Here is a 26,066-nt window from a genome sequence, read left to right as displayed (position 1 = left end):
CACCTCCCTGGGACCTTCCAGTTACACCCCCCAATAAATGCCCTTCACTGTCTGTGGAGTTTGGTGTGACTTTGTTTCTCACACTCCAATGCACCTTACAGACCTACCTCCTTCTCCACAGACTTTTTGCCCATTTTAATCCTCCTCATTACCTTTGTAAGTACATACTGCTCTTCTTCCCACCTTAAAGGTGAGGAAAGGAGGCTCAGAGCAGTAAAGTGACTTGCCTCAAATCAGAGAGCCAGAAAGTGTGGGTGCTGGGATTTACACCCAGAAGTGGCTTATGCTCCTCTCATCTGCTATGTGACATCCCTTTACCTACCTCAGAGCAAGCGAAAGGGAGAAAAGCAGGAACCGCCCCCCCCCACTCCATTAATAATTGTCCCAAAGGAGACACGTGTCATCAGGTCAAAGCCTGGAAGATGCTTAGAGATCATTCAGCTTAACCTCCCTCAACCACCCATTTTATAGATGGGGGGACTGAGGCCCAAAGCAGGGAAGGGACACAGGGAGCAGAAGGCAAATTGGGAGGCTGGGCCTGGAAAGGCAGAGGGGGTCATCTGCTGTTTCAAGCATGTCTAGGGGCTTCCTTTACCCTCTCACCCTTTTGGTTGGAACCAGGTGGCTTGGGTGAAGCTGGCTCCAGGCCTGGCCAATCAGAACTGTGCATTCCCCTGGCAACGGTGATTAGCTCAGTGTGGGCATTCCCCAAATTAAGCCAATCAGAGTGAATCCTGGGGCTGGGCAGGGACCACAGTCTAAGGGGTACTCCCCACCCCCGTCCTGACCGAGCTCTCTCTTTGGCACAGAGAACAGGCTCCGAGCTCAGCCTGTGGCGGGCCACGGTGGCCGGTTAGAGTTTAACAATCTAGTTCATTTTCATGGTATTCATTTTTAAACTTGTCTTCCATTTAGGGTGATCAGTTCAAACGGGTTTGTGGGGACCATCCCAATTTTAAAGCTGAAATGTTTCATGTTCGGGAAACTGCCTCTATCCCAGGCAAAAGGGGACGGAAATGGTTGGTCACCCCACTTCAATTTATGGGGATCAGATATTGGTTTTCTATTCACGGCAGGCTCCTTTCAAAATAAACGCACTTAAATTTAAAAAGTGATCTGTATAAGGAAGAATACTAAGAAAATAATGGTACCTTTAGTGAAAGGAAATGGCAAGAAACCATGAAAGCTGCGTGTGGGTGCCGACGGTGTCGGGAGAAACAATGCCTGCAAGTGTGGAAACCCAAGCTCAGTCTCTGGGTTGATGGCCTATGGGCTGTTCGACCCTAGATAAGTTGCTCACCCTCTCTGAGCCTCCACATCCTCCCAAGCTCACAAGGCTGCAGAGAGGACAGAGGCAGGGGTGGCACGGGCAGGCAGGCTCTGTTCAGACCCTTAAATCGTCAGCTCCTCCCAAGACAAAACCCGCAGCCAGCAGCAGCTCACAGATCCTCAGGGAGGCCCGTCATCCCCCTGCTGTGCTTGGCGGCTGGGGCCATGTCTGCAAATTAGTCACCACTCAGCCTGGACGCCCTCTCGAGATGCTCACTGCCTGGTGCCAACGAGTCCCTACTCCTCCATGGCACAGACAGCTGGCTGTCGATCCCCTGCCATTATTGTCTGATAACAGTGCTTGATTTGTCTACACAGACTGCGGCCCTCGCATGCAATTAGCATCAACTACGGCGCAGTGTGTGGAGCGAGGCTCACTGGTGCTTGTGCAGGTCACACAGGCTCATGCAGACGTCTATTCTCGTGGACACCTCTGTAGACACACGTGCACCTTCATGCAAACCTGCTTAGGTCCCTAAGTGTGGAAATGAGTCAGTGTACGTGTATGTGTGCTCTGTAAGCCACTCATAGCCTGCACAGAAAGACCCAAGATAGGTACGCACAGGACCATGTACATGCGTGTACACACAGGCATGCGACTCGGGTTGCTTCCAGGATTAAATGACAGACGCCTGTAGGTACCTAGGACAGTGCCTGGCACGTGGTCAGTTAGCCCTCCATGAACAAGATCACACGTCAATTTCCCCCTCGATATTATCTTCCTCACTGAGGTATAATTTACACATAATAAAAGGCACTAGTTTTAAGCATTCGGTGCAGTGTCTTTGCTAATGGATACACCTGTGTAACCATCACCCTAATTAAGATACAAAACATTTCCCTCCCCCAGAAAGCTCCCTCGGGCCCCCTTCCAGTCCATGTCTCCAAAGGCAGCCACTGTTCTGATTTTTCTCACCACCGTTTAGTTTTGCCTGCTCTGGAAGCTCACATAAATGGAATGGCACGGTATGTTCTTCCCAGCGACTACTATGCATGTCAGATGTGTGCAAGCACACACGCACAGCCACACACTTGGATTCACGTGCCTGGAAGCTCATGGATGTGCCCATGGACACACTCAGAAAGGGGTATTTCCAAGCTGTAAGTCCCAGGCCTCGGTCTGTAGCTCAGAGTAGCCTCCCTAGTCCAGGCGGTGACAGGAGGTGAGGGAGTGAGGGAGCGCCTGGCACCGGGTCCAGACCACACGGAGGCTCCTTCTATATCTCCTTCAGCTCCTCCCCTGGACTGACCACTCCCTATCTGCCAGGCGCTATCCTAACCCACTCCATCCTGCCAGCAACCTTAGAATCCAGATACAGCTATGACCCTTCTCTTATGGGTAAGGCACCTGAGGCACAGAGAGGTCAGCATCTTGACTAAGGTCACAGAGCAGAGGAAGCAGCAGGGCTGGATTTGAACTCAGTCCGGCTCCAGAGCCTCACTCGCCACCATGACAGTCTCCGTGCTCATGGGGAGACTGTGAGGCTTATCGTCTATGTCCCCTCCCCCCCGGCACACAGCAGGTGATTAATAAATGTTAGATGTGGCGACCACCAAAGACATTTGCATCCACTGTTTCTGTGATGTCTCAGAACAACCCCTCTTTACAAATGAGGAGACTGAGGCTCCGCAAAGAATCCAGGTCTTCTAACTTTAAATCCCACGTTCTTTCTATTCTCTCCACTAGGAATATTCTGCCTCAAGAGAGAGGGACACTTTTTTGCTCATTGCTGTGTCCCCAGCACCTAGAAGAGTGCCTGGCACCTACTTAGCACTCAGTAAGTGTTTTTCCAGCGAATGGCTCAGCAGGCAGTTGGGAGGAATCACCCAGCCCAGAGGCCTCCTTTATGATTGCGGGGACCTGAGCCCTAGCAAGGGGGTGTGACTTGTCCAAGGTCACACGGCTCAGCACCATTGAATCTATCATTTTCTCCCTGCCTAGCTCACCCTCTCTACTTCCTGCCCTGAGCAGGCCAGAAGATTTTGGAGCCCTGGAGGCACACTCAAAGCCCACATTAATGGGGAGCTGGCGTGGAGCCTCTCCCAACTTCATTACGCTGTCCAAGGTCGGAGCAGGAGGCTGCCAAGCGAAACCTCAGAAAACGCCGGGGGAAGGCAAACAAGGCCCAGCTTGCCAGAGCTTTCACGCTGGGGCTGGGGAGCGTTCCTGGCACAGAGGGCAGGGAGGGAGGGCCGGGCCAGCCTTTAAAAGCCCTTTGCAAGCAAATGCTTGGACTGCAGCTCACTCTGGCCATGTCCCGACCAAGTCAGCAGAAGAAGCAAAACTCTTCAGCCCAGGGGGACAATGGGGCGTGGTCAGTGATAGTCCATCCTGAAGACGGAGGGAAATGAGAGGAAGGTGGGGCTGCTGGGGTGGGGGCAGGCTGCCCTAGACGGGGCTCACTCTTACTTGTTAGTCTCTAGCACTTGCACATGGATGTAAGTTTTAAACACAACAACCACTTCCTCACATGCCTGTTAGGTGGGGGGTCCCTAGAAGCAGGGCCTGAGATGGGGATTCTTATGCACAAGATGCACTGAGGAAGTACCTTTAGGAGGCAGCCAGGGAAGGAAGCAAGTCTCAGCAGAGAGCTGCCTTCAGCCTGATCCATCAAGCCCAGGAGCGTGAACTGCCCAGGAGTCGATCTCTGTCTCGGTAAAGTAAGAAGGCAGAGCCTTTGTGCCCCGATTCAGTGAGTGGTTGGCTATGGGCTGCCTGACGGGGAGGGAGCTGTAAGCCCCCAGCAGGTGACTCCCATTGGCCAAGGGCAATTGTGAGAGGGGTCGTTGCAAGGAGGGGGCAGCTGTAAGCTATTAGCAGGTGGGGTGCGCCAGCCCAGAAAAGGGGCATGGGTGAGGCACCTACAGCACCCACCGCATCAACCGCTTCCTGTTGCATTCATTCTTCACTACAGAAACCTTCCCAATTTAGGAACAACCCTTAGAAGAAAGACGAGGGAAAGACTGAGTTGAACTGAGGTTATGTTTTCTACTACTCTCCATTGAAGGCCATTGAATCTGTTGTTCAAAAACCAAAAATATAAAACTGAAGAAGAAGAAGGAGGAGGAGAAGGAGGAAGAAGAAGAAAAGAAAAGAAAAGAAAAGAAAAGAAGAGAAGAGAAAAGAAGAGAAGAGAAGAGAAGAGAAGAGAAAAGAAAAGAAAAGAAAAGAAAAGAAAAGAAAAGAAAAGAAAAGAAAAGAAAAGAAAAGAAAAGAAAAGAAAAGAAAAGAAAAGAAGAGAAGAGAAAAGGAAAAGCACTGTCCCACATCTGGGCTAACAGAGTGCAAGCTCAATCTCCTCCGTTTGCAGGGCTCTAGAGTCTGTGAGCCGCTGAGGGCAGCGTGTCAGAGCTGGAGCTCTGGAGCTCTCGGGCTCTCTGGGCTGCTGTGCCCGCTGCGGGGACTCACCGAGGAATGACAGGATGGGGCCGGCTCGAGGACTGGGCCAGGCAGATGAAGTTACAAGGTGAAGAAAGACAAAGCGGCCAGGCCAGGCCTCAGGGGAGGCCCCGGGACAGGCCCTGGGAGGGCGGTGAGATCCGATCTGTGTGGAGGTGGTGTGGCAGAGCAGGAGATTTGGGGCAGAGGGTCCTTGGGAAGGTGAGCGCCTGGCCTGCAGGTGACTTACCCAGGTGCCTTTCAGGTGCCTTTCAACCTCAGCTTTGAAAGGCGCCAGACCTGTTGGCCCTGAGCAGGGAAGGCCAAGGGTCAGGCCACACCTCACCTTCACCCATGGCAAACTAAGGCCGCCTCACCTGGGCACAGCACTCTGCGGTGAGCAAAACACCTATTAGCTCAGCATTTTGAGGTGGGTGAGTCAAGGACTCAATTCCACACATGGGGAAACTGAGGTTTAGAGAGGTTCAGGGGCTTCCTTCATTAACAAATATTCCTTAAGCACTTACTAGGTGCCCAGCACTAACTCAGGCGCTGGGATCCTTGAGCAAACAAAACAGAAACCCCTACTCACATGCAGCCCATATGCCAGGGCGCCAGGAGTGGGGTCAGGAGAAGGTAGTAATTGCCACGGGAAAGTAACAACGCCGGGCAGGGAGAAAGCACACGCGGTGGAAGTTGCCATTTAAAAATGGACAAAGAGGAACACCAGCTCTGGAGTTAAGCAGATTCTGCGTTTGAATCCCAGCTCTGCCAGGTGCTCACGGCAGAGCCTCGGACAGAGGACTCCACCTTTCTGAGCCCCGGCTTCCTCACCTGTAAGAAGGAGGGTGCTGTGAGGAGGGTGTGGGCCATAGGGGCTGGGTCTCTGGAGAAGAGGCTTTAGTGGTGGACACTAAGGCATAGGGTGACATGCCTTAGAATTGTACTTTGAGGACCACCTGTATCAGGATCAACTGAGATCCTTTTTAGAACGCAGGACCTGGGCTGCCTCTAGAGACTTTGATTCCGTGGTCTGGGGGACAGACTTGCTGGGGCCTGAGTGCCCCTGAGCTAGGGCTTGCCTGTGGGGTTAAGGAGCCCGTGGCTGCTCCCTGAGGAAGACCCACAGGTCCCCAGAAGGGAAATGCCCTCGAAGATCACAGAGCCCAGCAATGCGCTCCCATTACACAGACAAGGAACCTGGACAGCAGGGAAGCGCTGAGTGACTTGTCTGAGGCCACACAGCTGGCAAGCAGCAGAGCTGGGTCTGGGACAGGTGACAGATAGATGGAGAGGTAACAGCCAGTTCAAGTAACAAGCAGTCAGACCCAGAGACTAGGGGTAGGAGGAGCAGGGTGAGAGTTGAATTTCATCCCAGGAATCTAATCCTTCTGAATGGGAGACGGATGTGTTTCCTTCCCATTGGAGAGTGTTAAATGATTCTCCACGGACTCCTGATCAGCAATTTTTTTTTTAATGGGACCCTGCTCTTTGAGACACCCTAACCAGCCCAGGACAGCCCAGCCTCCCAGGGAGCCCCTTCCTGCAGCCCAGTGGCCTTGCTAACCCCTGTGTGTGCCAATGTGGGACATGCACTGCCGGTAATAGATGCACTGAATGCACTGAAATCTGAATTTCTCACCCTCGCTGCGCAGTGGCATCACCTCGGGAGCTCTGAAAACTACCAATCCTTGGGTCCCACCCCCTGAGATTCTGACTTAATTGGTCTGGGGGGTAGCCTGGCTTTAGGTCTTGTAAAGACTCTCAGATGATTCCCACGTGGACCCAAGACTGGTTTAGCTGTACAGGGACAAGACACCAAATCACATGGTTTCAGAGTGAGAAGGTACCAGCCTTTCCAATTCTCCTTCCAACCTTCAGATTCCCTGATGGGGAAAGTCCCAGTTTGAAGCAAATGGGATTTTAACACTTCTCCAAAACACATACATCTCCCCTTTTAACCCGGGGAGAGTAGGTGTCGGGCTCCGGCAACCGGCTAGAATTTCCTAGCATGATTCATGGCAAATGGTACCAATTCTTCGTGATGTCTAGTTTCCTCTTGAAACAACTTGATTTAAATAAATGAGTTAATTTTAAAAAAAGAACATTAAGCAAATCCCTATTTTAGGAATTTTCCCTGGGCTCAGTGGTGGTCCCCACACTTATGTTTTCCTTTGACAACAGAGATTGGTTCAGAGATGAGCACATGATATGAGTATGTCCAATCAGAGCCAACCCTGGGACTTTTGCTGGAACAGCTAGGAATGAGGGCCTCTCTTTCTGCTGTCTTTGGTGCTCAGAGGATGGAGTTTGGAGACAATGTCATTTTAGTGAGAGGAATTGGCCTGTCTGAGGCCACAGGCACTAGTGGTGAAGCTGGGATTTGAACCATGTCCACCTGCTCCTGAAGGTAGAGCAACTTCTAAGTAAACCACGTGTCTGGTGAATTCACTGGGATCCTTCATCTTAAAACCTCCCTCAGAACTTCTGTTTTCTGGGTTTAGAGCCTTCCTATGGTGTTTGCTTAAGGAAAATTCAATAGCATCCTATAACATATAACCCAGGAACGTATCTTTAAGAATCTGATAGAAGACACCATTCTGTGGTGTCTTGGGAATGCTATGGAATAGTATTCACCATTCAACACATTGTGAGCATCAGAGGAGACACTTGGCTGTTTGTAAAAAAAGTGGATGTTCCTCTCAGTCTGGGATGATAAGAACCTTCTGGTTGGAGTCCCAGCTAGACATTTCAGACTTTCTAATCCACTCCCCACTGAAAAGAAGTGTGATGTTAGCTTTCCGCCAACTGTGACTAGCCTCTGAATTCATTCAGCCTTCCATTCATTCAACACAATTTTGTGGCGTGCTTACACGGAGGTAGGCACAGAACACAGCAGGTGAGTCCTGCCACCTGGGAGCTCACAGTCCACTGGGGGTCGGGGAAGGTACACAGTAATCACATAATCGCTAAAGGGATGTGAAATTATAATGCAAACAAGCGCCATCCGAGATAGGCACGTAGAACTTTGAAAGCTACACCTGGGGGATTTGACCTATTCAGATATCAAAGAAAGCTTCCCAGAGGAGGAAACATTTGATGTGGGAGCTTCAGAATGAGCGGGCAATAACCAGGTGAGGAAGAGAGGAAAAGCATTCCAGGCAGAGGGAACAGCATATGCAAAGGCCTGAGGCAGAAGGAATTTGTTAAGTCTGAGATGAGTGTGGCCGCAGAGTCAGAAACTGTGATAGGAGATGAAGTCAGAGAGGTTGGGGTGGGGGAGCTGGCCTTATGAGCCTTGCAGGACACTGGGAGGAGGTTTACTCCTTCCCCCCGACCCATTCACCAGTGAATTTGGGAAATCTGACAAATATAACAAAGCATTCACACAATGGGATTGTTTAATACCTTGAGGAGTTTGAGTTACTAAGGAGAAAAGGGAGAAGAGCAAAAAGAGGAAGGCAAGAGCCTAAGAATGAAAGGAAGAAGCAAGTGAGGGGAGAGCTATAGACAGGAGAGAAGAGAGATGTGCTGGTTCAGGGCCTGGGCTTGGGAAGTAACAGCCTGGCTTCAAACATGGCCCTGCCACCTCTTAGCTCTATCCTTGCACGTGTAACTCAAACTCTCTGGGGCTCAGTTTCCTCATCTGTAAAATGGGGATGATAACAGTGCCTTCTTCATAGGGTGACGTGAGGGCTAAATGAGTTAATAACCCCTGTGGAGTGGTAGGTGAGTGTTAGCTATGTGGGTGTCATCGGAGAAGTAGGCTGCATTGTGTCCTCCAAACTCTCAGAGTCCTCAGCAGGGGCAGGTCAAGGGGGAGCCATGACTGAGGGGACAGAGGGTCTACAGTGCTGGGCTGGTATGGGACAGGCTTCAGAGGGTAGCTAAGAAATCTCCCTGGGAGACCCAAACTCCCCCCTTAAGTGAGGAAGTCTCCTATCTGGGAGGTGGTCAGGTTCTGCATTTTTCTAAGTGAAAAGGAAGGGGCTCTGACCACCTGCCTCATAAGAAACCTCCAGTTCAGGGAAGATTGTGCCTACAGTGATGAACATGGGAATCCAAAAGCACTGACCAAGGGCCCATTGTGAGGGGAATGACATCAAGTTCGGGAAGTCAAGGGAAGCGTATTTAAGCAGAGTCCTAAAAGATGAGTTAAGGAGGCCAAGAGGGCCAGGGTACAGCCTGCAAGATCTAGTCAACATAGCACATGCAAAGTATCTGCGGCGAGACCCCAAATGACATCCTGAGGATCTGAGAAAGGAGACAGGGAGCCATCGGATGTATGTGTGATATGAAGGTGGGTTCTTACAGGCCCTTAGTGGCCAGGTAGGGATTTTGGAAGTTATCCTGACAGCAATTAGAAGCTTTTGTTGGAAACCGCCCTGCCTGGTTTCAGAGACTAACCCTCCATGGCTAAGGCTGAGTGAGATACCTTGGGACCCTAAGCCACTAAGGAGACAAAGCTTATCTCCCTGGCAGGAGCACTGCCTCTGCCCGCTTTACTTCACCCTGCCTGGCCCCTAGTGCATGACCGATTAGCCAATGATGGGTAAGATTCCTCAAGGGAGGGATGACCTAAGACAGGCACGGTCACAAGGGGGCCCTCAGGGAAGGACTTGGGGGTCTATGGAGAAAGGGGGTGATGGACCCTCACCCTTCGGCTTTGACATGGCCTGAGTCCTCATTCTGTCTGCAAGAAGTCTCCTAATCTCTTGGCTGCCTTACTTCCCCTGCTCAACCTAAGCCTGAAACAATGCTGGAGGTGGGTGCAGCCCTGTGCTGGAAAGGACAGGTTCCCCAGAATGATCAGGCCTGAGAAAGAATGCATAAAATCCTGTGAAACCTGCTTCACTAATACCCTAAATTTAAATGATAAGGGTCCAAGCATGAAATGAGTTTGTTTCCCCAAAGTTTTATGGTCCTTCAGCTATCTGACCCTGACTCAAAATAAGCCCTCAGAGTTCTTTGAATGTTATCTATTTGATTATTACTGCCTGACAATGATTGATGAGCTTTCCATACACGCCCTGTATTCCTATGCAAAGTAAGCCAATAAAAGCCTGTCAAGGCAAGGGTTGGTGCACTCTCCTCTTGAGAGAGTGCCTGTGTAGTCCCTTTTCCTCCACAGGACTCTGTGGTCCATGTGAATTTGTCTCGCCTCAGCCACAACGCCGTGGACACTGCTTGCCAGTGTCCGTGTCAGCTGTGACGGGATAATGCCCCTCCCCACTGCATCTTTCCCTCACCCCCATCCAAAACCTCTAGAGTGGATGAGATGGGAGGTGGGCTCTGCATGGAGTGAGTTCACCGTATCTGAACGGCAACATTCTTTCATTCGTTAATTTATTCAACAGGTTTTTGTTTGGTACCTACTAGATAATAGACATCGTGTTAGCACGGGGAAGATAGAAGTACAACTTGACCAAGTCGCTCTCTGATGGAACGTACAATGTAGTGGGACAAGGCAGACAAGAGCCACATAAACATATAAAATACCAGGTGGTGTAAAAGGCTATGACCAAAAACAAAAGAAGGCAAAGGATGGAGCATGAAGGTTGCGGGGAGGGTGTAATATCACCATTTACTAGGGGATGGGACCCAGCACATCGTCTCTGCCACCCCCTTTTCCACTAATATAAGTAGAGTTTAAAGATGATTTTTAGCGCCCTGGCTGGTGTGGCTCAGTGGAGCACCAGCCTGCAAACCAGAAAGGTCACTGGTTCGATTCCCAGTCAGGGCACATGCCTGGATTGCGGGCCAGGTCCCCAGAATGGGGCATGTGAGAGGCAACTGATCGATGTATCTCTTGCACATTGATGTTCCTCTCCCTTCTCCCTTCCTTCCCCTCTCTCTCTCTAAAAAAGAAAAAAAAAAGATTACTCTTAGCATCTCTCCACCCCGTGATCAAGGAACCTCCCCAGTTGGCACCAACAATGCATTTGGTGTGACCACAGTGACCAGCAAAGTGCTCCGCTTCCTCATGTGTCGCTGCCAGCCACACATCTCCTGGGCTGCGGAGCCACAAGCCATTGGACCCGTTCTGACCCTTGCCTAACACCGTTTGCCCTTCTCTGGGGATAAGGGTAGGGAGCCTATCCCCATGCCCCCCAGGGCTTGGCAGCGCTGCTTCCCTGGGCCTGCTCCAGGTCAGCCAGCAAGGAAAAGGGGATTTAAATGAAGTTGACAACAGGCTGAAGGGTTTTTAGCAGGGGTGAGGCAGGGGGGCCATTCTTCAGTTGCCTTCCCAAGAATCATGTCACATCTACTGGCACCTCCCGAGTGGGTGGGTGTCAGAAACAGTAAGAAAAAGAGGCATAAGTAACAGAACCCCACTGGCTACAGAGAGGTCTGGGCACCTTCTGTGGTTCATTTCTTCAGAAACTGCTGCCAGGAGCTGTGGAAGGTGAAGTGTTAATGACACTTAAGTGGCGAGACACACAAAATAATGAATTGGGAACAAGAGTTCCGACTCCAAACATCGGTGTTCCAAATGTGCCTGCCAGAATCCCGGTCATGAACACTACCAAAGTGTCCTGACCTTGAACCTCAGAATTCCGACTCTGAACATGAGTTCCAACCTGGAACATCAGCATTCCGACCTTGTCTGCTACAGTTTCAATCACGAGTAGTGAAGCTCTAGCCACATACTCCTTGGGTCCAATTACGGAATTGAGGATTCTGACAATAGATGGCAGTCTTCTGACCTTGAACCCCAGAGTTCTGACCTTGAATGGTGATGCTTCAACAATGGATATCAGAGTGGTGATCCTGAGTGGCAAAATTCCAACCTTGAACTCCAGAATTCCAATCCCCAGCACTCTCATCTCTACCAAGAATTTCTGACTGCCCAAGCGCTCCAGCTTGAATTTGTAGAGCTGAAATCACTCCACAGAAACATGAAGTTTAATTCTATACAATAAAATTCTACCACAGGCCCACAGCCCTTACTTAGAAATAAGCCAAATGTTCAGATGATGAATCAAAATAATAAAAATAACACCAGCTTACATTTGCTGCACGTCAGGCACTTTGCTGAGCATTTTACACGCTTTTATGTTCTTTGTTCCTCCGGAAAAACTCAGGGGATTTATTATTCCCATTGCGCAGATGAGGAACCTGAGGCTCAGAGCCAGTCTGGTTTGCTGACTCAATATCCAGTGCTTTTTCTAACCACTACAGAAGCTTTTTCTTCCTGCTCTGGTTGAGGCTGGGGAGGGGCATGTTGGATCCTATTAGCTAATAAGTTAAGGATTTACCATGAATTTCCCTGACGTGTGTTGGCATCCGCCAGGTGTAAGCTGCCTTGGGTTTTGAAGCTATGTCCCAGCTGGGTGGGACAGTCAGTCATTCACTCAACAAACACTTGTCACCCTATCCTGTGCTTGATGCCAGGAGTAAGGAGAGGGGAGGGGGGCCTGTTGCTTCTGTCACCCAAGCTCTGCTTTCTTCATCTCCCCCTTCCCTATGGGAGGGCCTCAGAAGCAAGAAATGGGGCCCTTCCCCCATTGCCTACCACCTAAAGGCTCACTGCTCCCAGGGGCAAAAACTAGAGCCCCAAGGGCTAACTGTGGTCCCCAGACATGTTTTGTTTGGCCTACTCAAATGCTTTAATTTTTTAAAATTTATTTACTTTTAGAGAGGGGGCAGTAGGGAGAAAGAGAGGGAGAGAAACATCGATGTGCAAGAGATACATCGACCAGTTGCCTCTTGCACACCCCCAACTGGGGGCCTGGCCTGCAACCCAGGCATGTGCCCTGGTCAGGAATCAAACCAGCAACCTTGCAGTTCATAAATTCTTTAATTTTTAAAAATTATTTGCCAACATCCAAGTTGGGATACCGCACATGAAAGTTAAAATTTCTGGCTGGGCCCAGAAAGGAACCCAGCCTGGAGCCGAATAGCAGCTGATTCTTTAGGTGGGAGTGTATGGCCCAGTTTGCCGCAGTCCCCAGCACTCCCTGCTGCCTCCTTGTCACTAAGGCTGAGTGTGACCTGGCTTCCTCATTGAACTTGCCCTACCCCTGTTCTTCCATCCAACTGCTTCACTTGTTAACATCACCTGCCTGGCCCCTGCAGCCATCTGAGTTTGAGGACCCTGCTATGACCTCTGAGTCCCTAGGCACGGAGCTTGAGGAGGCACTATTTCCTTGACAGATTCTCCAGGATGGAGGGGCCTTCTACTCCTCCCCTAGGCCTTCTGAGTCATTCTTCCCAGAGGGCAGGGCCTGCTTCCTGGGGTGCAACCTGCTTAGCGAACAGGGCCCTGTGCTCAGAAGGGCCCCACTAGGCTTAATACTTCACTGTCTCCATGAATTTCTGAACAAGGGGGCTGCATTTTCATTTTGCACTGCACCCCCTCAAATTCCGTGGCTGGCCCTGCCAGTGGATCACTCAGTGCTAGGGGCACACCACACACCATGCACATACAACACACAACACACATGGCACACATCACACACCACACACAGTGCACACACAACATACACACATTCGCCGCGGACTTTTCAATGTGTCTGGAAGACCACCTCTTGGATTGGCGTATTCTCCCAGTCATGAGCCAATAATGGTCTAAAGTTTTTATACAGGGGTAGGGGTTTGGGGGCAGCAACCTACAGGGAGAGAGAGGGCACTAGAGGACTTGCCTGTGGCTGCATTTGCACAGAGCTTCCTGGGGGGGTGAGGGAGACTGGACAGGGGGTTGGGGGAGTGTCTGAGTCCCTCACCCTCACACTCCTCAGCACAGATGCTGTGTGAAGAGTTTGAGCGAGCACCGTGTCATCAGAGGCCAGGTTAAGGCACGGTTTGAGGCAAATGCTCTTTCCTCTCTCCCTTTTGAGAAAAGAAAGGAAGAAGGAAAACCAACAAGCATCCGTGCTTGGCCACACAGTGCTGGACACACACACACACACACACACACACTCTGGCCCAGGTGAGTGAGTGCCCGTCTTTTTTGCTTGGCACAGTTACCATGCCCAGAGAGGAAACTGAGAAAATGGAGGCCCAGAGAGATGAAGGGTCTTTCTCATAGCTCCCGGGAAGCAGGGTGTGGGTTATAAACTTAGGTCTCCAGAGTACTTTCCACTTTTCCTACCAGGAAGTTGGCACATAAGAGGAGGAAAAACACTGGTGAAGAGGAAGGGAAGGATGGCTGCCCCAAGTGGGCCTAATTGCAAAATAAACCAGAGGTATTTTCTCACAGAAAAAGCACAAACAGCACCCAGTCCAAACCGATCATTCGATGTCGTGGAGGGCCTTTCTGAAGAGGTAGCACATGAGCTAAGATCTGAAGGATGAGAAGGGGCAGCTGGCATCGCAAAATATGGAGCCAGAGGCCCAGAGAGGTTAAGCGATGTCCTCAAGGTCACACAGCTATCTTGTGCTTTCCCTTCCTCCCTCCTATCCTGCAACCCCCCTCTGACAAAGCGCCTCCTTGGCATCAGGCCCAGAGGTGACTTTAGAACACAGGTCTGTAAACTTTTCCTGTAAATGCTGTTGTTTCCAAAAGCAGCCTTAGGTAATAGTTAAATGAATGTGGCAGATGTACCAGTGAAACTTCCTCTATAAACTAGGAAGCCCACCCATCCTGCTTTAGAGCACAGAGAAATTAATAAGATATATAGTCCTAGACTTTGAGAACATTCTGCTTTAGTTGGGGAGATAAAACAAGAGGGAATGTGCTAAACAGTGCAGGGGAAGTAGAAACAGAACTTGTAGAAAACAGGAGGTCATTTCTGCAGCTCCGGAAGGAGAAAAATCAAGTGCAGATTCTCAGAAAAGGCCAACTACACTGAAAGGCCCTCTTTGACCATGTTCTGTTATTAGCCATCAAAACACCTTGCTTCTTTCCTTCCCAGCATACATATCACACTGTGTGGTTATTCTTTCACTGATTTTTTTACTTTTTTAAAGTCTAACTCCCTCCATAGGTTATAAACTCCATAATGGCTGTGGATTATTTTTCGCTACCTTACATTTAGTCTTCCCTCTCTGGGAAACAGTACTTGAATTTTTCTTTGGGGAACTCTCTCGTTCCCATTCTCAGTTTCATCTCAGCTCCAGCTATTGGCATGTGACCCGTATCTGGCTAAGTGATTGGCTCAGGGAGGGACCAATGAAAATCGGCCCTGGGATTTTGTTGGAAATATTGGGAAAGAGGCTTGCTTTTCCCCCCCCTAGGATGGAAGCCTGGAGTTGCTGGAAACTATCTTTCCAGCCTTGTTGGTGCACCCTGCTGAGAAGCCACCACAGAGAAGAGTTTAGAGACACTGGAAACCAAGTCTTGATGAACTATTTAAGCCCCTGAATTCAGCCCTCCTTAAAGACTTAATCGAGGATGGATATATATATGTATATATATTCTTTTTTTGCTTAAGTCCCTATCAGCTGCATTTTTGTCACTGCAACCCAAAGAATCCTAACTAATAGACACACAAGTGCTTCTCAAGCACCCAGCATGGTTCCTGGTATATAGTGATAAAATTTTGTCATACAAAGAACAGGTAGCATTGAGGCTGTACCTCAAAACACTCACATACACCCACATAAAGTTCTAAGGATCAGGAAGCCTCGAAATGAAGCTAACTTTGAAACCAAGGGGATTGTCCCAGAAACAGGAAGGAGTGACAGAGTCAAACTGCAGTCAGGATTTCAAGGAACAATAAAGGTTCCGTCAACTCATCCAAGGCATAGGAGATAAAAGAAAATTGATCCATTCAAAGAGACAGTGGGAACTCCAGAGCTGAGAAGCAGATGGAAGGCTGGCTCAACATTATCATCTTATCTCTGCCTTTCGCTCTGCTTCTCACATGCCCCGACAGGGAGATCACGGGCCGCCTCTTTGGTCTGCAAGGACTCTGAGAGGCAGTGCTGGCCAAGGTCAAGGGCCCCAAGGACCATACAGGCCTTGGAAAGACTCTGGGAAGGGCCCTAGGCAGCAATTAGTGGCCCTAGGCAGCAATTAGTGAAAGGTAGTAGTTTATTTTTAGAATCTGTTTGATTCCAAGTCCATTACCTGGCGGATGTGAGTGATGGTGTGGAATTGGCAAATATGACATTACTCTCTCAAAGACACTGTCCGCCTGCCAGGCCGTGGTGGGCAGTTATGGTGGAGACCGGCCTCGCTGAAGAGTGAAATGGAGCAGCCAGGGGTGAGGGAACACCTCACATGTCTAGTTTCGTCCTTTTCCTTGCTGTGAATGGAAGAGGGGAGCTGCCACCACTTCCTGGCTTAGGCAGTGTGGACATGGGAGTGGGCAGGTGGAGACAAGGGAGAGAGGAGGAGATGGAAGGTTATCCCAGGGACACCCTTGCCTTGTAAGGGAGACCCCTCTGACCAGGTGTCATAAGATCATGCAAATTTACCCAGTCACTCACCCAACACATGTTTACTACCAGTGAACTGCAACAACGAAACAACACTAGTTAACTTGTACTGGACACCCGCTGAGTGCCAGGCACTACTCTGAGGGTTTAATATAGAGTTGGTCCCAAATTATGGACCAAGAAGTTAATCAGAGAAGTTAAGTCATGCGCCTTAGGGTGCCCAGCTCGAAAGTACTGGTTTCAGAGCCTGCTGTCCTGAGCGTTCCTGTCTCTCCGTGGGTCAGTCCTGGCATCCCTGGAACAACGCGTAAGCTTGTCTTCACAGTGTTTTGTGCCAGGAAGGTCTGAATGTCAGGTTTCCAGGGCATAGAGGAGGCAGCAGTCAATGCTGCCAGAAGGGGGTGTGGGTGGTGGAGGGAGGGAGGGAGAAGTTGGGCCTTGAAAGGTGGGAAGAGAAAGGCTGCAGGCAGACAAGTGGAAGAAGACGGTGCAAAGCAGAAGAATCAGCTTGGGCAAAGGTGTGGAGCGGGACTGGGGAAGGAGGACTACTCGAGGGAGGCCAAAAGGTGGGTGTGGTGGGGGCAGACCTTACCGTGGAGGGAGGCTGGGAGGAGAGGAAGGTGGAGATGTTGGCTGAGGCCTTGAAGGCCAGGGTGAGGACTTTGGGCTTTATCCTGGGGGCTGTGAGCATGTATCGTTTTGCAAGAATAATACTTTTTTGGAAAGGAGCTTATTTATCCGGCAGGACTGTCAGGAGGATTAACTGAGACAATAACAACTAAAACAACAACGAAAACACCCTCCCTAAGAGTTCTGGAGGGCTTTCCACGCATCAGACCCCAGCTGAGGGGCTCTGCATGCACGGACTCACTAATTCTGGCAGGCGTGCCATGAGGCAGGCCCTGCTACGGCGCCCATTTTACCAGTAAAGGAACCAGGGCACAGGCAGATGCGGTAGTTTGCCCCAAATCCACGGTTAGTGAGTAGAGGCCAAACTTTGAACTTGGGTGATCCAGCTCTCACATCAGGGCTCCTCTCCCTAAGGCTATCGGGTAGAGAAGTAGGCAAGTGCTGGGTATGGAGCTGGTGCTTAATGCATGCTTGTTCTTCTCCCGTTAATGAAGCCTTGGCCACGCTGCTCCTTTAGCGACCGCTTTTTCTTCCTAAGCATTTCCACCTTCTCTAGCCTATCAGGGACTTTCAAAACCCCTGAGAGACCAGCTGCCAAAGTCTCTCATCCCGGACAAGCATCCTGGAGAAATGGAAAGGTCCCTGATTCCCTCTGTCGAATCGGGACACCTGATTGGTGAAGCGCGGCTGCAGTACTTTACGAGCACTGTCATACTCCATCCTCCGGAAACCCTGTGGGGTGGATTTTTATGACCATCTTCATTTACAGGCTAGGAAATGGAAGCTACGGGAGGGGAAAGGATTTGCACGAAGTCCAGAGCTAGGAAATGGCAGGGCTGGGATTCAAACCCAGGCCTCTGTGGCCCCACAGCCAGGATTCTGAATCTCTGGCATATGGTCTCCCAGAAATAAACACAAGCATCCAGGATGCCCGACCTGGGGCCAATAAGAGCCTCAGCCAGATGACTCAGGGCACCGAGAAATCCCATGAATTCTGAGCTGGTTTCCCTCATTTTTTCTCGATGAGGATGCATGGATGTCCCCCAGGTTCAGGCCAAGGAAGCAGAAGCTCCATCACACTAGTGGCATGGAATCCTAACAGGGCAGGAAGTGAACCCCCACAATCAATAATTCTGCAACAGGAGAGGCTGCCAGCCAGGGAGGTAGCTAGACTAGCAGAATTCAGTGATGATGCTAATAATCGCCATTGTCATTTACTGAATGCTTACCATGGGCTGGGCACTGGCCCAGGCTCTTTATGCAGATTGTCCCCTAATGGCCCTACATGGTGGGCTCCCTTTCCTAGATGAGGAAACTGAGACCCAGAAAAGGAAAGGAACCTGCCCAAGGTCACATTCCTGGTGGGACGGAGCTGAGAAATGGACCACATCTGTAGGACTCCAGAGTCGATTATTAATGAAGTCCATGGTGGGCAAACTACTGACCACTGTCCCTAAATCAAGAACACTCCCTCTTTTGATTATAAAAATTCATACTAACAAAGTGCTTTCCATTCGCAAATTACATTTACATCTGAAATCTCATTGAATCATCAAAATAGTCCAAAGAAGTGGGTCACCATTGAGCAGAGGAGTTCACTGGGCTTGAATGATTCCAGGATTAAGAAACACTGGCTTGGGAACCAGACCATCCCGGGTTCAAACTCTGGCTCTGCCATTTTCATTCCTTCGACTAATATTTACTGAGCACCTAGTTGTGTGCACTCTGACAAGTGACTTCACCACTTAGCACCTACATTTATTTCCTCTTTGTAAGAGTCTTAACACTATTCATCAGATCAATTCTCCCCCTCATCTGAGAATGCCAGACATGTGCTTTCCCAGGCTTCCCTGTAGAATGAGCATGTGACCTGATCCTGGCCAACAGGATTTAAGGGGGATCTGGAGAAAGGTTTATCTCAGGGGAAAACATGGCACATAGGATGAGATGTCCCATGTCACTGGTTGGATATCGTGTGTCAACACTGGCAGGCTGGAACTGTGCAGCCATTTTGTGATATGAGGCATCAAGCCTGAGGACCAAGCCATCTGCAGGAGCAGGAGGAGCAGAAGGATGAAAAGAATCTAGAATCCTGATGGCACCGCGGAGCCATTATCCCAAAACCAACTATCCTGGAACTTCCTGTTATGTGAGATGATACATCTTCCTCTTTATAGAAGCCACTTTGAGTTTTTTATTCTGTTACTTGCAGCCCAAATGGGCAGACTGTCTGGATTGTTGAAGGGATTTCAATGAGATGGTGGATGTAAAGTCCCAGTAGTCAGTGCCTGGCACAATAAACAGCAGCAACTCTGGATATTAAGGAGTTATCTTAGGGCTTGGACCCAGAGACTGCCCCGGGGAACACAGGCGCTCTTAGACTGCTGAATTAGCTCCCACTCTCTCCTACTGAGAAAGCCTGCAGTTTTCTGAGAAAGCGGAAACCCAGTGGTGGCCCAGCACTGAAACCCTTTCACTCTGTTGGGGCTGACCCCAGTTCCAAACAAGAATCAATCACACTGCCTTTTGCCTAATGGATTTTGATTTTCCACTCCCCTGACGGCGAAGGCTAGTGCCTGCGCTTTGGTTCGGCTCTGCGTTGCCAGAACAGCCCATCAATTATTAACAGCGACAGCTCAGCCTCCCAGTACGGCTATCGGAAGGAAGGGTTTGCTGCAGCTCAGCCCACCCAGCCGTGCAGAAAGAACTCTGCTCCTTATCTTTACAACAACAGGCCCCCCTCCTACTGTGTGATTCTGCAAACACTCACCATGACCCTGCAAGAGGGGGCCTTTTACTTCCATTTCACAGGTTGGGGCTGGGGCTTGGAGCCTTGAAGAACTTGCCTAAATCCAGAAACTCGAGGGTAGGGTGCTGGAGCTAGGCCTGCACCCCAGGTCTGTCCTCGCTCTTAGACGTATAAGATTCCTGAATCTCACAACCCCCCAGGAATGGTCCTCCATTTTACCCGCTCCTTCTGTGGCCTCTGTGAAGTTTCCACAGGCCTCGCTGTGTGACTAGCAAGGCATCCAAACTGGGGGCGGGGGGTGGTTAAGGTGAGCCTAGAGACCTGGGGTGCAGGCAGGCAATGAGGAAGGCATGACAGATTCCCCAAACCCTGAGACACAGTGACTGACTGATTGCTTGACCCATTCATTTACTCCACATGTAGTTACTTGAGTTTCTCTGTGCCAGGCACCGTGATGGGTGCTGGGAACAGAGCAGTAAATGCAGCTCACGGTGCTCACACTCATGTGTGGGAGAAACAGAGAAACAAAGGAAGCAGATATCATTTCAGATGGGGCTTCAAGCCTATGCAGCACAGACACTGCATGATGGGACAGAGATTAAGGGGAAGGAGGCTGTTTTTGACAGGGCTCAGGGAAGGTCTCTCTGAGGAGGGGATATTTGGGCAGGGGCCTGCTAAAAGGAGGGATGAGAAGTGGTTGGCCATGATACAATGTGAGAAAAAGCATTCTAAGTAGCAGGAACAGCAAGTGCAAAGGTCCTGAGGTAGGATAAAGCCTGACCTATTTAGGCGGGGGCAGAGCGAGTGAACTAGAGGAGAGTAGAAGAAATGAGCTCAGAGAGGTCATAGGCCTGGATTCAGTAGGGTCTGGTATGCCCTGGTGAGGGTTGGGATTTTATTCTGAGTGAGATGGGAAACCTCTGGAGGATTTTGAGCAGATGAATGATGTGATCCGATTTACATTTTGAAAAGCGCACTCTGGCTGCTGTGTGGGCAGTGGATTGCAAGGGGCAGAAGTGGAAACAGAGAGACTGGGAAGACTACATCACTTATTCACGATGGAAAGAACAAGGTCTTTAAAATCATACTTGAGTTTGAAGTTCTGGCTACTGCTGTGCTGCCTGCTGTGTGACTTTAGGCAAGTTACTTAACCTCTCTGAGCCTCCCTATTTGAGAAAGGTGAGATAATAATGGAGAATCAGTATAAGGACTAATTGCATTGTTATACTTCTTACACAGTGGGTGTTTGATCAGTGAGAGTCAGGATTTCTCTACTGCGAGCCAATGAGCTTGCTTGCCTTCCCATTTCAGCTCTCGCTGCAGAATAGCCTAGACTGTCCATCTGCCAGGAATGTGTGCTGGCTGAGCCTGGGATCACAGAGAGGTCACAAAGCTGTCCCTGCAAGTGGATTAACCCAAAGGAGAGATGAGACTGTTTATTCCCAAACAGTGTCTTTTGCAAGCCAGAGCTTCCAGATGCCAACCTACACACTGCCTTTGCTTGTGACCCTCCCCTGCCCTGCCCCTCACTCTCGTGTCTTAGGGGATGGGGCAGGGAGGAGGGAGAGTCACCTCTGGGCCCAAACTGGATGTGGAGGGCAGGGACCCGTGTCAGGCCTGGAAATAGCAAAATAAGTCTGTTGATCCTAAGCCGGTTAAGGGTGAATGACTCTGTCTTAAGAGGGAGGCTTTTTGGACACGAAACCTGGGGCAGGGTTATGACCAAAGACAGCCCGCAGCCTCAGAAGAGGAAAATCAGGCCTCGGAATCTGTCCTCTTCAGGGTTGACAGGGAAGAGGGAAAACCCACAGGCTTTCCTCCACACTCCTACCAGTTAGCCCCTCCTGCATCCCGCCCCCCGCCACCAGAAACATCTCCTTGGGTAGTCAGATCTGGGGAAAGGACCCCACAGGGTCCCCTTCAGACCTGGCCCTGCAACTGAGCCTTTGGCAAGGAGCTCACTGAGCCAGGGTGTCGCACACAATGAGAGGACAGGCTGGGTGAAGGCAGCCCCAGCTAGGACATCATGGCTGCCTCGCAGGCTTCCTTCTTTTTTCCTCTTCTTCCATGAATACATCAACATACCCCCCACCCCCACCCTGCTTTTTGGCTCTGCTCTCAGAGGCCGAGTTATGTTCAACACGTCTTTTCCAACTTGGTCCTCCTGGATTTTGACATCAACACCTCCCTTTTCTGGTCTCCCCGGGGCCCCAGATGAACTCCTTGATAGGGCTGAACGTCCTGTGTTGTGCTTTATTCTGACATCTAACACACTGGCCGCACGAAGACAGGCCCCTGTCTCTTCAAGGCAGCCGGAATCCCTGTAGGACACAGAGAAGCTGCTCCCATTCTGGCCTAGCCCCCACCCAAAGCCTCTCTCAGTCCCTTACACCCTCGGCCTTTACCTGGCAGCACACAGGCCCCCGGCCCCCCCGGGTGCAATCAAAGTCATCCCTGCCTCCTTCTGCTTTGTTGTTCACATTGCCTCATTCTTCTCTCCTATGTTGAAATTTACATCTCCTTCCAATGGCAAAAGCTTCTTTACAACCTGCATCAAACCATTCTTGGAATAAACTCACCACATAAATAAAGAACAAACCAGAGGCTGACCCTTCGCCCACGAGCATCCACAGCCAGCCGCGGGCGTCATGCATGCACACATCCACCCCTCAGAGTCCCTTTGCCTCATTTTCCTTACCTATGTTAAAACTGCCTGGCCCTGGCCTGGTGGCTCCGTTGGTTGGAGCTTGTCCCGTACACCAAAAGGTTGCAGGTTCGATTCCTGGTCAGGACATATACCTACTCTGTGGGTTTGATTGCCCGTCAGGGCCCATATGGGAGGCAACAGATCGAAGTTCCTCTCCCCTTCTTTCTCTCTCTCTAAAATCAATAAACATATCCTTGGGTGAGGCTTTAAAAATAAAAAACTGCCTGATAATATCTCAGTGTCCTCCAAGCAAGTCTGTAAGCTGCTTTCATTCCCTCCTGGAGGCAAAGTGGGGTTATAAATTTAGGGATAAATTAAAATCACAGGGCAACACCCTGCCAGCCTGGCCTGGGACTTCACAAGGGAGCGTTATGTCGAATGGACCAAACTCGGCTCTCTAGGCCACCCCAGCAAGGCTTAATTGCTTCTCTGTGCTCTCTTTCTCATTTGTAGTATCCATCTCTTCCTGTGTGGGTTTTGTAAGTCTCTGTGACTCTCTTTCTTCAACAAAGTCAGGGTATAAAGTATTGAATAATAAAAGGATGGGGTGACCAATACCACATAGGATCAGTCCAAAGGGGTTGGTCCTTAAATCTTCAAGGTCTCTGGTTATAGCCCACCCCCCCATTTCTGGTCTTCCTATTTGAAGACCAGAGTCCCCCAGCGGAAGTCATCAACCTGGGGACACAGGCAGAGTCCCCCAGCCCAGCAGCCCCCAGCCCCCAGGCTCACCTTGGCAGCCACAGAGGAATTGGGCTTCTCCAGTAGGTCCCAGAGCTTCTTCCTCTTTTCCGCGCAGCACGTGTTATCAAACTCCTCGCCCTCCCTCTCCCGCAGGGTCTCAGCCTCCCGCTTGAGCTCCTCGTTCATCTGCTCCTTCTTCTGGTGGTAGCGCGCCTGGCAGCAGGACTCCAGGTAGATTTCGTCGATGCCCCAGTAGTCCAGCTCTTGGCTGAAGCTGAGCGCACACATCTCCTCCATCATGTGCAGCCGCCCCGTGCGGTAGAAGTTGAGGATGGAGGTGAAGGCTCCCGGGTGGCGGTCGAAGAAGTACTCGTTGTCGTCCAGGCTGTAGTCGTCACACACTTCGAGCAACGAGTCGTGCGTGTTGCAGTCACGGAGCTTGCCCAGCCGCGTGCGGGGCAGGCGGTCCAGGGTGCGCCAAAGTACCTCGTGCGCCAGGCCCCCGACGTTGAGGCGGACGCGCCTAGAGCACGCCTTGCTGCGCACGATCTCCATGGGCTCCGGCGGCAGGGAGCTGGTGGAGCGGGAGCCATGCTTCGTCATGCCCGCCGGCATCTCTAGTCCGGCCGCCCCCTCCCCCCCTGCCCCCCCAGGCCGCTGTCACTGGACGGCAAGGCCGGCCGCCGCGGGGGAGGGGGGCAGGGAGCGCTGTGGGCTGTTGAGGGTGCAGGGGGCCACACGGGCTCGCGTTATGGCCGTCTTCTCACCTCCATCCTGACGGCTGCGAGGCAGAAAGCAGATGCGGGTAAGCAAACAGGAAGGCACGGCCCCTCCTCACCTCTCCAGCTCTCCAGCGGGGCCCCAGCCGGGCCCCAGCCGGCCCCCAGCCGGCCTTGACCTTCCCGGCGCTTAAGCGGCTCAGGGGGGCAGGAAGCCTGGGCGCTGTCCCTCCCGCCGGTGCTGAAGTCCGCCCCACCCCATGGATGGAGTGACTGGACACCCTTCGGAGCGGGGAGAGGGCCCCCAAGAGGCGCCCCAGGGACCCGGGAGGCCCCACCCGGGTTTCTGCGGCCCAGGCCTGACCCAGCCGCCTGGGGCGCTGTCCGCCCCTTCGAGTGCTGAAACTAGCTTTTCTCTGGGTATCCCCGTCGAGTCCCGAACCTGGCCCGGAAATGGGGAGAGAGGGGAGCTGCACGAAAAACTTTTTTTTTTAAAGACTTTGCATCTTTTCCTTCCCATGTTCGGGGATAATTAGAATCTGAAGGCTGGGGGATGACAGATGGCAGCAGGTTTGCTTTTTCTAAACCTTAAAAGATTTGGGGGAATTCTGGAGGATTTCAGGTGCCCACCTGTCGGAGGTCACAACAGACAGTGTGGGCACGACAGCCCCGCTGTCCTGGGGCGACCCCTCTCCCCAAGCCTCGGGAGTATCTCTTGAGGTCGCCCCGGCGACGAGATGAGCCCTGAATACGCAAAGCGCGGGTTCCCACACCGCCCTCCCCCTGTGCCCCTTAACCCACCGCAGTAGGAGCACGCAGAGTCCTGGGGACCCACCTGCTCCGTCTTGCCCTCGCTCCTTCCCCGCCCCCTTCTCCTCCTCCTCCTCCTCGCTCCTCTCCTGCGATGGCTTTTTATAACTCCGGGTTCTGCGCCTTTCCCGGGGCTTAGAAGGGAAGGGGTGGGGGAGGTAGGAGGCGGGGAAACGAGCTGAATTTTCTGGCCTTTTCAAAACGTGCCCTCCTCCTGACGCGCACTGGTGATTTCGGGGGGTCCTCTGAGCCCCCTGGCAGTGAAGCTCACGCCCTCTCCCCTCGCCCCGGAATCGTATCGTGCGTCTCCCCAGGCCCCAGCCCTTGTCTGCACGCCCCCCACTCCCCCCCACCCCAGCCTGGAGCCGCGGAGCCTGGGTAGACCAACAGGCCGAGCCGCGCGGTAGGCGAGTCCCCCACTGGCGTCCCCCAGTGCCCTCGCCGCGGGCCGCACGCCCCAGCACTCACCCTCAGGGCGGCCGCCTCCCGGGGCCAGGGACCGCGCATCGCCCCGGCCGCCGGAGCGCCCGGGCCGGCGGGCAGCGGCGGACCCGGGGCCCGGCCGGGCCCGGCCTACGCCGGCCGGCCGGGCAGGCACCACGCCGGGGCTGCAGGCACTGCGAAGCCAGACGCGCTCTCCAAGGCTAGGGGCGCAGGCGGACGCTGAGGGCGCGGGTGGCAGGACCGCGTTCGGGAGGCGACTCCTGTTCCACCTCCTCCTCCTCCTGCTCCCGCTGCGGTGGCGGCGGCGGCGGCTGCTGGGCGAGATCAACAAGTCCGGGCAGAGCTTCGGCTCGGCGCTCGCTGTGATTCTGTCCCGCACTTCAGAGCGCCCGGAGTCTGGCACCGAGGCGGGACGGCGCCACCTGCGGGTAGCAAGCGTGCGCGCCGCTTAACTCCTGCCTGCCCGGCCTGGCGGGCTGCCGAGGTTGGGGGCGGGCTGGGGGTTTGGGCGAGGAGGAGCCTGGCAGTCCTAACCTTTCCACCTGGGCTACCTCCACTGCCTTCCTGGCAATCGCGCCTTCCTTAGTCCTATCAACAGGGTAAGGTGAGTGCCTACTGTGTGCAAGACGCTAGGATAAGCGTCGGAGATACAGCTGTGAACCAAACACAAACGCTGGGCACCTGGGCACCTCGTGGAGCTGGCTAGACACAGAGCAAAAACAAAGGCAAAGGATGTCAGAGAGCCATGCGCGCTCCGGGGGATAATAAAGCAAAGGAGAGGGATAGAGGTGGGGGCTGGGGTCAAGTTGCAATTTTAAATAGCCCTTGCTTTCATGAGTTTCCATTCTAGATCCTAAAATGTAATTCTAAAATAGATTCTAGTGAGGGAATGTGGACAATGAATACATCAACCAATATGCAATGCGGCAGTTGGTGATAACTGCGAAGAAGAAAATTAAAGCAAGGTGAGGGGAAGAGAGAGTGAGGGGTGAGCTGGTTTATCTAGCCTGGTCATTCGTTCGTTCATTCACTCATTCACGTTATGATGGACAGCTAGCTGCTGGAACTTCCTGTGCGCCAGGTACTGTGGCAGGCTCTGTAAAAGAGGTGGCTTCCCCTGGAGCTTCCTGTCCAACGGGGGTGGGGGGGCAGGACTGATCAACAATCCCCTGAAGTGAATATAGAATCAAAGGACTTCCCCGCAGAGGTCAGCAAGCTTTCCCTAAGGATGTCATCATTGCCTCTCCCCCACCACTTACTCATTTCTTCTCTCACAGGCCCATTTACTGC

General features: G+C 51.9%; 1 protein-coding gene across 2 annotated transcripts in view; it reads right to left on the bottom strand.

Annotated features, from left to right (window-relative positions):
* The window catches only part of KCNB1 (potassium voltage-gated channel subfamily B member 1), an 86,453-nt gene extending 61,328 nt beyond the window's left edge, over positions 1 to 25,125 (bottom strand). The window contains exons 1-2 of one of the 2 annotated variants that reach the window (XM_053926795.1): positions 24,801 to 25,125; positions 22,852 to 23,584 (exon numbers count right to left, since the gene is read on the bottom strand). In XM_053926795.1, the coding sequence (XP_053782770.1) occupies positions 22,852 to 23,418 (567 nt within the window). In that variant the 5' untranslated portion in view covers positions 23,419 to 23,584; positions 24,801 to 25,125. Of the gene's footprint in view, positions 1 to 22,851; positions 23,585 to 24,357; positions 24,417 to 24,800 lie in introns of those variants that run through there. The other variant, XM_045194781.2, reaches the window with a different exon arrangement.
* Positions 25,126 to 26,066: the final 941 nt, after the last annotated feature.

The sequence above is a fragment of the Desmodus rotundus genome, chromosome 6, assembly GCF_022682495.2.
Source record: "Desmodus rotundus isolate HL8 chromosome 6, HLdesRot8A.1, whole genome shotgun sequence".
NCBI classification, from domain to species: Eukaryota; Metazoa; Chordata; class Mammalia; order Chiroptera; family Phyllostomidae; genus Desmodus; species Desmodus rotundus.
Note: the sequence above shows the minus strand (reverse complement) of the source record. Positions and strands in the feature narration are given on the sequence as shown.